Consider the following 12300-nt stretch of genomic DNA (forward strand, 5'->3'; position numbering starts at 1 on the left):
CATACACATTTTGAGTAAAAAGTGTGTTTATTTTTAAGATAGTAGCCATGAAAGAAAAATCTGATAACTGAACTCTATTAAAATGAAGAACTCTGTTCTTTAAGATACCTAGGAGTAAAAAGGCAAACTGTAGATTGGAACAAGATATTCACAATACTCATTTCTAACAAAGGACTTGTACACTCCTGCAAGGCACTGAGACAACCCAATTAAAATGTACAAGGCCCGCGCTGTGGCTGTTGCCTGTAATCCCAGCTACTTGGGAAGCAAGAAGACTGCTTGAGGCCAGGAGTTCAAGACCAGCCTCAGGCTGGGTGTGGTGCCTTATGCCTGTAATCCTAGCACTTGGGAGGCCAAGGCAGGTGGACTGCCTGAGCAAGAGCGAGACCCCCATCTCTAAAAAAAAGTAGCTGAGTGTTGTGGCGGGCACCTGTAGTCCTAGCTACATTGGAGGCTGAGGTAAGAGAAATCACTTAAGCCCAAGAGTTTGAGGTGGTTGTGAGCTGTGACGCCATGGCAGCCTACCCAGGGCGACAAAGTGAGACTCTGCCCTCCCCCCTAAAAAAGACCAGCCTTAGCAACATAGCAAGACTCCATTTAATTTTTTTTTTTTTTTGTAGAGACAGAGTCTCACTGTACCGCCCTCAGAGTGCCGTGGTGTCACACGGCTCACAGCAACCTCTAGCTCTTGGGCTTACGCGATTCTCTTGCCTCAGCCTCCCGAGCAGCTGGGACTACAGGCGCCCGCCACAATGCCCGGTTATTTTTTTGTTGCAGTTTGGCCGGGGCTGGGTCCGAACCCACCACCCTCGGCATATGGGGCTGGCGCCCTACTCACTGAGCCACAGGCGCCGCCCGAATCCATTTAATTTTTAAAAATAAAAAGTATGCAGAGACTTGAGCAATCGCTACCCAGAAGGGCAGAGAGGCAGTGCTGAGCTTATGGAAGGTGCTCAGCATCATCACTCATCATCTGTCTTCCCACGTAAGACACGGGAAGTACCACCAACCTCAGCCAAACGCTAAAGGTCCCAAGCTGGCGACACCCAGCACCAGTGGAGATGGGGCCAACTGGGTGCTCACCCTCAGCTGCTCAGGAAAACCATTCAGCAGGATCTCCTAAAGCCTGTGACCTAAAAACGCCACTCCTTGGCATATACCCAAGAAAAGTGAGGCCATTCACCCACCAACAGGTACAGACAGGAATGCCCCTCTGCCTTTATTGGTATATCTCCAAATTGAAAATAATCCAGACACCTATTACTGGGAAAAAGGATAAACTGAGGCACAGGCACACAGCAGATCCTGTGACACAGTGAGAACCGGTGTCCTCTGATGCCTTTGGCCGCCCTCTGGGGTGGGTCTGACAGGTAGTGACCATGAGGGAACCTGAGAGCCTGGATGTGACCTCACGCTCACCTGGGTAATGGCTACTGTGTGTACAACTACATGCTCATCACACTGTTGTACACGTTACACATCTGACTGCACAAATAACTGAAAATGCTCGTTTTAATTAACAAACGAATACTTTTCCTTGCCTCTGGGAAGCTGAGCCTTCTCGGCCAGACCTACTCCCAGCCCACCCCACAGGATGAGCACACGGGGGACCCTGTTACTGCCCCGCCAGGTGAGCACATGGGGGACCCTGCTACCGTCCCGCCCTGCAGAGTGAGCACACCGGGGGGACCCTGCTACCGTCCCGCCCTGCAGAGTGAGCACATGGGGGGACCCTGCAACTGCCCCGCCCTGCAGGGTGAGCACACCAGGGGGACCCTGCTACTGTCCCGCCCTGCACAGTGAGCGCACTGAGGGGACCATGAACACACCAGGGACCTTGCTACTGCCCAGCCCTACAGGGTAAGCACATGGGGGGACCCTGCTACCGTCCCACCCTGCACAGTGAGCACACCGGGGGGACCCTGCTACTGCCCTGCCCTGCCCTGCAGGGTGAGCACATGGGGACCCTGCTTTACCTTCTTAGGTTCTTTGACTTCTTTTTTAACAGCCTGTCCAGGCCGCTTCATTTCAGGAGCAGGTGTCACAGAAAGAGGCGGCTGAGTGGAACCCAAGTTAGCAGGATCCCATCCCGTGGGGGTCTCTGCATCTGGCACTGTTCTCGAGGGACCCTGTTCCAAGGCAACACAAGAACAGGTTATCCTGGGTCTCCTCATATAGGATCAAAAGGAGGGCAGGGGAGGCACCTAACAAGGGTCCCAACAAGGGTCCCCTTCAACTATCCCTGGGAGGTCAGCTGACAATAAATGACCAGAGCAGGGAGGGGACTAAGGAATGCAGCCCCCATCATGGGCACCCAGGAGCCTCCACCTGGGCCTAACTAGACCAGAGCAGACACACTTCACAAGCAGCTTTGTCCAAGAATGTAGAGTGCTCAGAATGCAAATTCTGACATTCAGGGGGACTTACACATACATGCACACCAAGGACAAGACTACTCAGAGCTGAGCAGTTTGCATTTTTAAAGAGGAAATGATTTTTGTATACATTTATTCCTAGATTGAGACACTGTTTTCAATATAGGTAAGCCTTCATTGTTACTGTTCCAGAAACAGAATATTTTGGTAAAACATGCAATCAAAGTTTAAACTGCAGCAATTCCCTACGTCTTGGATGGCCATGAAGAGCTGGGTGTCTGTAAAGAAGGCCTCAGAATTCAGGCTGCATTAAAACACCTGCCCCTCCTGGCTGGGATCAGGGCAAACAGGATATTTATACCAAATGCATCTGATAAAATGAATCTTAATTTTAGGGAAAAAATGAAAATGTTAGAAACTCTTATTGTAGAAGAAAATCTGGTGTAGAAATTAAGAAAATTTTCTATTTTGGAAAAGTTAATTTTTTTTTTTTTTTTTTTCAGTTTTTGGCTGGGGTTGGGTTTGAACCCACCACCTCTAGCATATGGGGCCAGCGCCCTACTCCTTTAAGCCACAGGTGGAAAAGTTAATATTAATAAACGACTTCATTAAATCTGGGTGTCCTTCTACTTAGTTAAAGCAACTGTCTTTACACTGCTGAAGTCTCTCCCTGTCTTTCCTTATCAACATTTTAGCCAACTCTTCATATTTTAAGGATTAAAGCTATCTTAAAAGAACTTCCTTTTTAAGAAACCATTTAAAAAATAATTCCATCATTTTCAGTATCTCTTTGCATACACCCGAACAAGGAGTTTGGGTACCTATTCAATGAGTTTCACAGAAAACAAACTATTAAAAATGTGTGAAAAATTACCAGATTAGCAAAATTTCCACCCAAGTCCTCTTCACTGGGCTCCGGAAGTGAGTTTCGGACAGGAGCCTCCTGTGGCAGCATCCCTGTCAGTGGGAGAGAGCAACTGTGGCCGCAGTGCCGCTGCACGTGGGCCAGAAGGAGCCAGCATTTGTATGACGCACAAGTCAGAACACATCAGCTGCCTCCTGGGCTCACCACAGTGCTGTTTTCAGAAACCAAGAATGGAATTTTTCCCAAATGTTTGGAAATGTGAGGCACAGAGTAAGACCTACCCAATCCCCTCCCAGCCCCACCTATGTGTCTGACACGGCGCTCAGGACCATCCGAGGAATGGTTCATCAGACTCAAGGAATAGGACAGGCTACTCTGCCATGTCCTGAATGGTCATTTAAGCTTCAATTATAACAAAAAGCCAAGTCATGAAAGAAATTAGTATTGATATTCCTACAATAGTGAGACTCCTCACTCATTCAGTATATAACTTCCAGAATTTTTGGTTTACATTAAGACAATGTAACTTGTTCCAAGCGCCAATGATTTCAGTCTCTCCCCAGCCCTCCTCCTGGAGCACCAGGCCCAACGTTGCTTCTGCTCTCAAGACAGAACCTTGGCAGACCTACCTGGGTCAGCACTCCTGGCCTCCTGGAGGAGTCTGCTTTCCTGGAGAGAGGGGGTGCCAGGTGGCAGGCCAGGCCCTGGGTACAGAGCTGCAGGATCAGCTGGAGGGCTCTGGAAGGCTCTGGAGGGCTCTGGGAAGCCAGGTGCAGACCCTGGGGGTCCATAGCCAGGACTGGACTCAAGAGGGCCTGGGGGCGGTGGCACTGGGAACACTGGTACCCTGGCAGGGTTGGCCAGCTGAGCATTGGTGAGCATCTGTGGAGCTGCATAGGGGCAGTGAAGAAATCAGAGGCTGCTGAGGCTGACTCCAGTCACTGGAAGCAGGTGGCTTAACATGTCTACCATGAGTTAGTTTGGGTAGCCGCATTCCTTTCATTAGGGTGGGAGATCCAATAACCAAAGCAGAAAGTGCTGAAGACGCCAAACCATCAATGGTTCAGAGAAAAGCAGAACATTCACCTCCCAGGAATGGGGCAGGAAAGACAGCTGTGCACAGTGTTGGCGCCCACCATGAAACTCCAATGCGAGCTGCTGAGTGGCCCCTGGGCACAGAGCTCTGCTGTGTATGCTGACTCCTCTCCTCTACTCTGGGAGTCAACAGGCCACTCATGCACTTATCTACCCACCCATCCACCTCCACACACTCCAGGGAGAGCTGCTGCCACCAGCACCAGCAGCTCCCCCTGACTGGGGGAGGTGGGGGTTGGATGAACTGATTCAGAAGATGAGCTAAAGAGAACAACTGACCACAGAGTGGTGATAGGCCACCTACGGATGAAGGGAGGGGGGAAGCAGGTGAGGAGGCAGCAGGGGGGTAGCAGCTCGGGTCAAGAGCATAGCTGGAGTACCAAGTGGGAGAAGCGGCACAGGCATGTTGCAGGGCCAACCTGCAGAGATTGTGGGTGAGAGGGGGTACCCTGGAGGGCCTAGGGGAGCACCAGGAGGTGGGGCGGGGAGGAAGGGTGCTCATCCAGGCAAGTAATGAGGGCGTGACATAGGTGGGGTGATGTCCTGAGATTCACTGACAAACTAGAGGCGCCAAGTAAGGGGAGATTTGGGGCTGGGCACGGTGGCTCGCACCTATAATCCTTGGACTCTGGGAGGCTGAGGCAGGTGGACTACCTGAGCTCAGGGGTTCGAGACCTGGTCTCGAACCTGAAGAATGAGACCTGGTCTCTAAAAATAGCTGGGTGTTGTGGCGGGTACCTGTAGTCCCAGCTACTCAGGAGGTTGAGGCAAGACAATCTCTTGAACCCAGGAGTTTTGAGGTTGCTGTGAGCTATGACACCACAGCACTCTACTGAGGATGACAGAGACTCTGTCTCAAAAAAAGTAGGGGAGGACTTTGGATCCCAACTCCTGGAAGAATCAGGGTTGCCCTTCCTGAGAAGGACAGATGAGGAGCAGGCTGCATTGAGGACTTCTGGAGGGCCCTCTCAGATTCACTATGCCTGAGAGGCCCTTGAGAAGCACGTAGGCAGGCTAAGGAACAGGGACAGCTAGGCTGGGAATGGCACTGCCATCAATGTGTAGGCATTACAGCCACAAACTTGATGGGCTTCCCAGGACAGAAAGCATGATGATGATGATGAGAGCTCCCCAGACCAGCCTCTCCATCTTCTTGGCAGCACAGCACACGCACTACACGGCTGCAGAGTGCGGGAGCTCACCGGAAGGCAGTAGCTGCACACCCTGGCTCAGGTGCTCGGTGCTCGGCACAGGCACCTCCAGCAGCAGGTTATCAGGCTCCAGATCCACCGGCTGACCAAGTCCTGGACCATCCAGCTGTCCCCCCTCGGAGCTGGGTGTGCTGGGACACTGCTGGGCGAAGGCTCCATCTTGACTCCAGACCACAGCCCCCTCCTAAGGGAGAAGGGACACCTGGCAGCCTGAAGCTCACAGTGACAGCCTTTTCCCCCATCCTATCCCCCGATGATGCCCTTTCTGAGAAATTAGAAAATTCTTTTTTTTGAGACAGAGTCTCAAGCTGTTGCCCTGGGTAGAGTACCGTGGCATCACAGCTCACAGCAACCTCCTACTGTTGGGTTTAAGAGATTCTCTTGCCTCAGCCTCCCGAGTAGCTGGGGCTACAGGCACCCACCACAATGCCCTGCTAGAATTAGGAAATTCTAACGATAGGCAAACTTCTATGATTACATGAGCTCAAATACTTGGGAGTTCTTGTCAAATGTCTCAGTGCCAAATCCTAAGATAAGGCTGACCCGTCTAAAGACGAGCACTGTACCTTGATCTGCTTCTCCATGTGCTGCAGGTGAACCAGCCATGTAGGCTCAACAAAGGATTCCTCTTCTGGCTTCTCTTTTAGCTGAGGATCGAACAGTCGTAACTGGGATGCTACCTAGACACACATGCAAAGTAAAGATCCCGGTTACTACCAGGTGATAGCACACAAACCCCTCTCTAAAACACATATACTTGAACAAAAGCAGCTCCAGAGGTTAAGTTTTAGCTAGCTACACAGATGTTTCTAAAGTGTGCTTAAAGACACCCTGTGGGTGATCAGATGCAGCCTGCCCACGAATTTGTGACAGGTATATCCCAGGCCACACGGATGTGGGTCAGCAGCTCTAGTCCCAGGACAAGTAAGCTCTGGCCTTGCCTGTGGCTATCTTCTCATCACAGACTGGACCTTATACTCACCAAAATGGGCTCAGTGCCTGTAGCTCAGTGGCTAGGGCGCCAGCCACATGCACCAGAGCTGGCGGGTTCGAATCCAGCTCAGGCCTGCCAAATAACAATGACAACTACAACCAAAAAAAAAAAAAAAAAAAATAGCCCGGTGTTGTGGTGGGCGCCTGTAGTGCTAGCTTCTTGGGAGGCTGAGGCAAGAGAATCCTTAAACCCAAGAGTTTGAGGTTGCTGTGAGCTGTGACGTCACAGCACTCTATCAAGGGCAACATAGTGAGACTCTGTCTCCAAAAAAAAAAAATAATAATATGCTCAGCAAAATGCTAAATGGACCTGGGAATGTGTGTATTCTTTGATCAGAATTTGGGGGTGCAGGGGAGGGGGCAGCATGGGATGAAAGCCAGGGGGTACAGACAAGTTAGCCATGTTAAGCAGCTCTGATGGTGGGGGTGGGGTGGGGGGGATAGGGACTAATTACCCTCCATGCTACTATATAGGTCTAAAAATCTCCAAAATAACTTTCTATAGCTATTACATGAGCACATTTTCAAAAATGGAGCTAATAGGCCAGGTGGGACAACTCATGCCTATAATCCCAGCACTCTGGGAGGCTGAGGTGGCTGAATTGTGTGAGCTCAAGAGTTGGAAGACCAGCCTAAACAAGAGTAAGACCCCCATCTCTACTAAAAATAAAAAAACTAGCCAGGTATTGCGGCGGGCACCTGTAGTCCCAGCTACTCGGAAGGCTGCAGCAATAGGATTGCTTGAGCTCAAAAGTTTGAGGTTGCTGTGAACTACGATGCGATGACACTATGGCACTCTGCCCAGGGTGACTGAGACTCTGTCTCAAAGACAAAACAAAACAAAACAAAAACAAAAAATGGAGGTTTCAGTGGGAAACATCTGACCCAGCCCTTGCTGGGGTTCATCACTCACTGGGCTCCTGCCTGGTGCTTTCCACCCCTGCCCCATGTACTTCTCACTGGGCTCCAGGCTGGTCACACAGCCCCCATGCCACAGGTGAAGGACTTGGATCTGGCCTGGCAGACTCTGGAAGTGTGGTTCTGAGAACCCACTACAATGAGCCTCCAGGTCCACCATCCCAGCATGCCTGTCAGTAACTGCTGAGCAAAGGCACTCAGAGACCCCACCTGAATCAGCTGGCTGATCAGCACTGCAGAGTACCGGTGGGGCTGCGTCAGGATGCTCTTAGCAATCACTTCACAGTAATGAAAGGCTTGTGTGGCCAGACCCACCTCAGCCAGGCGGCACAAATAGATGAATTTAAACACCTAGAACAAACACACACAGCTCATTGTCCCACAGCCCATCTTTCTGGCATCCCCTATAAGCTGTGGTTATGCTCCACGTTTCATTTATCACCATCTCCCCACCACACATGGCAACTAGGTACCAACCCCCATCCCAAGTGAATAACAAGCTTTTGAGAAACTCACTCTGCTCCCCCAACACCTTTAGTAGAGCCAGTAGGCTCACAAGAGCAACACGTGCGGACACTGAGGCCACAGCCTGTCGTGCAACTCCAGACTGCCTTGAGCATCTCTGCTGATGCTTCAGTGAGACACCGTGTTCTACATGCCCCCCCACGCACTGTGCCAGGTCACACCTTCCTCAAATACGACAAACAGCTGACATAAAGTACATGGAATCTGGAATCAAGTACTTAAGGTTTTTATTGTCTAAAATATTAAGAACCAAAAAGTAAACAAAAATTCTTAATTCAATATGGTTTACTTTTTGAGCACTGTAGATGAAATGTCTTCCCAAAATTTCCCCAAAACGGCAGCATTTTTTGCAGAAGAACTCAAAAAAACCTGAACAACCAAAAGCTTGTCAGCACTGACCGTCCACTCACGAAGGAAAGCTGTGGGTTGACATCACCCCTGCTCACCTGGAAACTGGGCAGGGGGCACGTCTGGGCCCCCAGAGACTGTGCATACTCATAGGCTTCCGTCCTCTGAATTGCTTCATTGGTGGCAAACTTTGAAAACGGCAAACTATCAAGGAAATGAATTATTGGATTTGACAAAATGGCCAGTTATTGGCATTGTCAACCTTGGAGTAAGTCACTCTAAAGTGTGTCCGACAAGGTGACAAAGACTCAAGGCCACCTCTGAATTAAATGAAAGAGAGGAAGTTTTTATCAAAGAAAAACAGATACTACATTTACTTGATTCCTTACCTGTGATTCGATCCAATTAAGACAAGTTTTGTAGATTTCTTTGTATAAAACCCAAATCCAACCTGGGCCATAAGGTAGCAAAAGTGAGCAGCGTCGAGGAGACCTTTCGAAGCTACAGAGAGACAGAAAACAGGCCAAGCCTCACTCCCTGGGAATCCTCACAGAAACCAAAGGGTGTTGAAGGAAGATGCCAGGAGACATGCCAGGACAATGAAAAGGCCGTGTCACAAGCCACACCCACAAGGCCTCGCATCCTACCCCCACAGCCACCTCCCGGCCCCAGCACCTGACCTACCCAGAGTATCGCCCATCGTGGCCATGGTCCTGCACTCTACGTCTACATTGTTGTTCAAGTTGGACAAGACCATAGCAAGGTGTGGCCTCCAATCTCCCCACTTCTCGTCTCCACAACACTAAAATTAGGAGGAAAAAATATCAGACCCTTATCACTGGAAGAGAAAACAAAACAGATCCTCGTCTCTGGAAGAGTACATGGCTTTAACCCATGATGGCTGAGCTCTAGTGAGCAATCTCGGGTCAGAAGCACAGGACTCCATCCTGGGAAGAGTGGTTTATGGGAGCAGACTCCAAATAGAAAGGGAAGCCAGCATAAGCCATCACACACCATGGACGCAGCGGGCATCCGCCCAGACATGAGCTGATAGACGGTCTGTAGAGGGTCATTGATCGGAAGACTGTTGGCAAACCTGGGGAGACATAAAAACAAAGGGACCTAATTCTGGCTGAGTTTTAAAACAGTCTGATCTTAGCCCTTTTATTTAGTGATTAGACTTATATTTAACCTCAGCAAAGTAGACATGTCTCAATTTTTTTTTTAAACCCACAAAGATGAAGAAATTCACTGAGATTTTATAGTGTTAAAAACCATCTATGTAGTATAAGGAATTTGAAAACCCTTGGCAATACAACCCAGTGAGGAGGGCCAAGGAGGCCCGAGTCCGTGTTTGACAGCATCACAGCAAGAATGAAACCTGCCTGCTGTCAACGAGAGCCACCAGCACCTGTGTGCTGCAGGGAGCTGACCACTCTGCGCCAGGCCAGCCGCGCAAGGAGGTCCCATACCTGGTCATTACTCGGGCATGTGTCCGGCTGTCCATCTTACTTGCAAGTAATAGAGCATGACCCCATAAGCCATTCTTCATCGCAGACTCTAAGGCATCCTGAAAAGCAGTGATAGAAGTAACAGAGGAAAACTGCCACGTGTCATCACCCACTGACAGGAGAGGAGAAAGGGAGGATGGCAGATTGAGAGACAAACAAGCTAAAGGCAGTTTTGAGATTAAATAAAACCCAGTACTTTATCATTTTCCCTAGTTCCAAAGTCCCTGTGGTAGATGTATATTGCTTTTATTATTCATCTGCAGCATAAAAAAAACTAGGGACAACTAGAAGTACCACTGTCCCCACACTGTCCTGCCCACCGTGCAAAGCCTTATGGCAAAGAGCACTTCCAATTCCAGATGCTGGGAGGTCTGTCAGACACTGTCCAGCACAGACAGCAGCTCCAGAGATGCAGCCTCCCTTTACCCAAAATAATCTGGGGTACACTTTAAACAGGGCTGTCCAACCTGTGGCCTGAGGGGATCACATGCTGACCATTTGAGGATGTTTTTTTTATCTATGGTGGTAGATATCATGAAAAGTACACATGGACTTCTTTTTTGTTCATTAGCTTTTGTTAGTGTTTGTTGTCCAGTGTGTGACAGAGGGGAAAAAGAGGTTAGATACCCTTGATTTAGAATTTCTGGCTAAGAGGAAAACTTTTGCAATGGAGGTAAATGTAATAAAAGCTTACAGCTGCAAAATGTCCAAATTAAATTCACAACCATCAGATACGGCCTTTCTGAGTTTACTGGGGTACATAGAGAAGACCAGGCTTATCAGATATCCCTGCTGCTCAGAGCCTCATGAGCCGGCAGGACCAGCCTCTTTCACCCAGAGCCACGTCCAGAATGGACATCATCCATCCTAGACCCCACTCCTATGTGGTCTCAACAGACTCACTCTGGACACCCCTCTTTCCAGAGCAGGCTCAGTCCCTCAATCCCTTCTGCATAACCAGGAGTGTCCACAGTGCAAACTCTGGTACCCACGTCTCCCCACACCACTGTGACTGCAGTTGCTCAGCGGCACCCCCCCTACTCTCCACTGCCTGCAGCCTTCACTGCAATGAGCCTCTGACTGGTGTGTGCCTGGCACATCCTCCCAGTTCCCAGCCCCTGTCCCAACTTTGTGAGAATGGGCTTGTCTCATGCACACTTTTAACTCTGAGACTACAGAGTTAAAAGTACACAGTAGGGACATGGCCCGTGCTCAACACATGAGTTTACTTGTTGAAGAACTGAAAACAAAATGTGAAGTCCCCGACACTGGCAATACCTAGAAGGAAACCAGTATCTGCCCCTTTAAAGAGAGGACATACAAGGGACTGGCCAGCTCATGAAATGGTCAGACCCAGGTCACGGCCGACGTGCCTGAGAGCTGGGCTCTTTCTCCCCCAGGGAGCATTCAGAAGACACCTGGGAGCTCTGTGATCGACATGGGGATAGCTCACCTTCTTACGGCCATAGAGCAGCAGCTCTCTGAATCGCTCCGTCTCCCTCTCCAGCGTGCTGGCTGCGGCAGGCTGGCTATCCGTGAGGAAGGAGAGCTGCGCCTCACCAGCTTCTTCCTCTTCCACTTGGTCCACAGCCTCATTAGTGAAATCAATCAGGTTCGCTTCATTGGGGGACTTCCCAGGAAGCCACACTGTTCTGTGGTCTCGTAACAAAAGCTCCGCAATGTCGGTTCCCACCACGGTCTACAAGGGTAATGGGGTAGGAGGGAGCACAGAGGCTTGATCAGTACAAAATTCCCAGTGAGGTGACAAGAGAGTCCCCACACAGGTCAGGTGAGGACCCTAGATACACATGTTACATCACCACAGGCACACACCTGGGCACAGTCAGGGACATGACAGACTGACCCACAATCCCCCCAAAAGGCTAACAACAGCTGGGCTAAAACTTCAACTCGCCCCAAACTAAGTGGCCCTTTCCTCCCCATGCTGTTGCTGAGATGCTCCATCCTACGGGAGCATCTGATGGCAGCATTGCCCACCATCCACAGCCAGGGACGTGGGTCTAGCCCACTTCCTTTGCAGGACTGAGGAGACCCTGAGAGGAAAAGCCGACAGAGAAATGTGATAGAAGCAAAAACAAATATACCCCATTCTGTCTGCACAAGAGAACGATGAAATTCCACAGAAGACTTGCAGACTCTCTGTCAATTAAATTTTCATCCTGCAAACATTTTGTAGCCTTGTTCTGTGCAAAGTTAATGACATCCACTTTATGGGTGTCACCTCTGCAAAGGAACAAACACAGTGAACAGCGGTGTCTTTGAGGGCAAGCTCAGCAACTGTCATGTGCAGACGTCAAGGAAGGCCCACTGAGAAACATACTTGCCGAGAGGCCCCGGGAATGCCCGCATCTCCTCCTGCTCGGCCGTGTGCTGCAGCAAAGTCTGCAAGAAGAGGGGACAGACTGCTCATACAGGGCCAGCACAGCCAGCACGTGACG

At 50.0% G+C, this 12300-nt stretch overlaps 1 protein-coding gene across 16 annotated transcripts in view; it reads right to left on the minus strand.

Moving 5' to 3' along the window:
- The window catches only part of SEC16A (SEC16 homolog A, endoplasmic reticulum export factor), a 39890-nt gene that overhangs the window by 9871 nt on the left and 17719 nt on the right, over positions 1–12300 (minus strand). For all 16 annotated transcript variants that reach the window (XR_008373480.1, XM_053557972.1, XM_053557992.1 and 13 more), the window contains 14 exons: positions 12183–12244; positions 11947–12085; positions 11295–11540; positions 9803–9900; positions 9345–9426; positions 9015–9132; positions 8720–8831; positions 8429–8534; positions 7668–7808; positions 6113–6226; positions 5538–5730; positions 3870–4130; positions 3250–3332; positions 1977–2129 (listed from right to left, as the gene is read on the minus strand). Coding sequence is in view for 15 of the 16 variants with exons in the window: in XM_053557972.1 (XP_053413947.1) it covers positions 1977–2129; positions 3250–3332; positions 3870–4130; positions 5538–5730; positions 6113–6226; positions 7668–7808; positions 8429–8534; positions 8720–8831; positions 9015–9132; positions 9345–9426; positions 9803–9900; positions 11295–11540; positions 11947–12085; positions 12183–12244 (1908 nt within the window). In the remaining variant the exon portion in view is untranslated. The remainder of the gene's footprint in view (positions 1–1976; positions 2130–3249; positions 3333–3869; positions 4131–5537; positions 5731–6112; positions 6227–7667; positions 7809–8428; positions 8535–8719; positions 8832–9014; positions 9133–9344; positions 9427–9802; positions 9901–11294; positions 11541–11946; positions 12086–12182; positions 12245–12300) is intronic.

The sequence above is a fragment of the Nycticebus coucang genome, chromosome 2, assembly GCF_027406575.1.
Source record: "Nycticebus coucang isolate mNycCou1 chromosome 2, mNycCou1.pri, whole genome shotgun sequence".
NCBI classification, from domain to species: domain Eukaryota; kingdom Metazoa; phylum Chordata; class Mammalia; order Primates; family Lorisidae; genus Nycticebus; species Nycticebus coucang.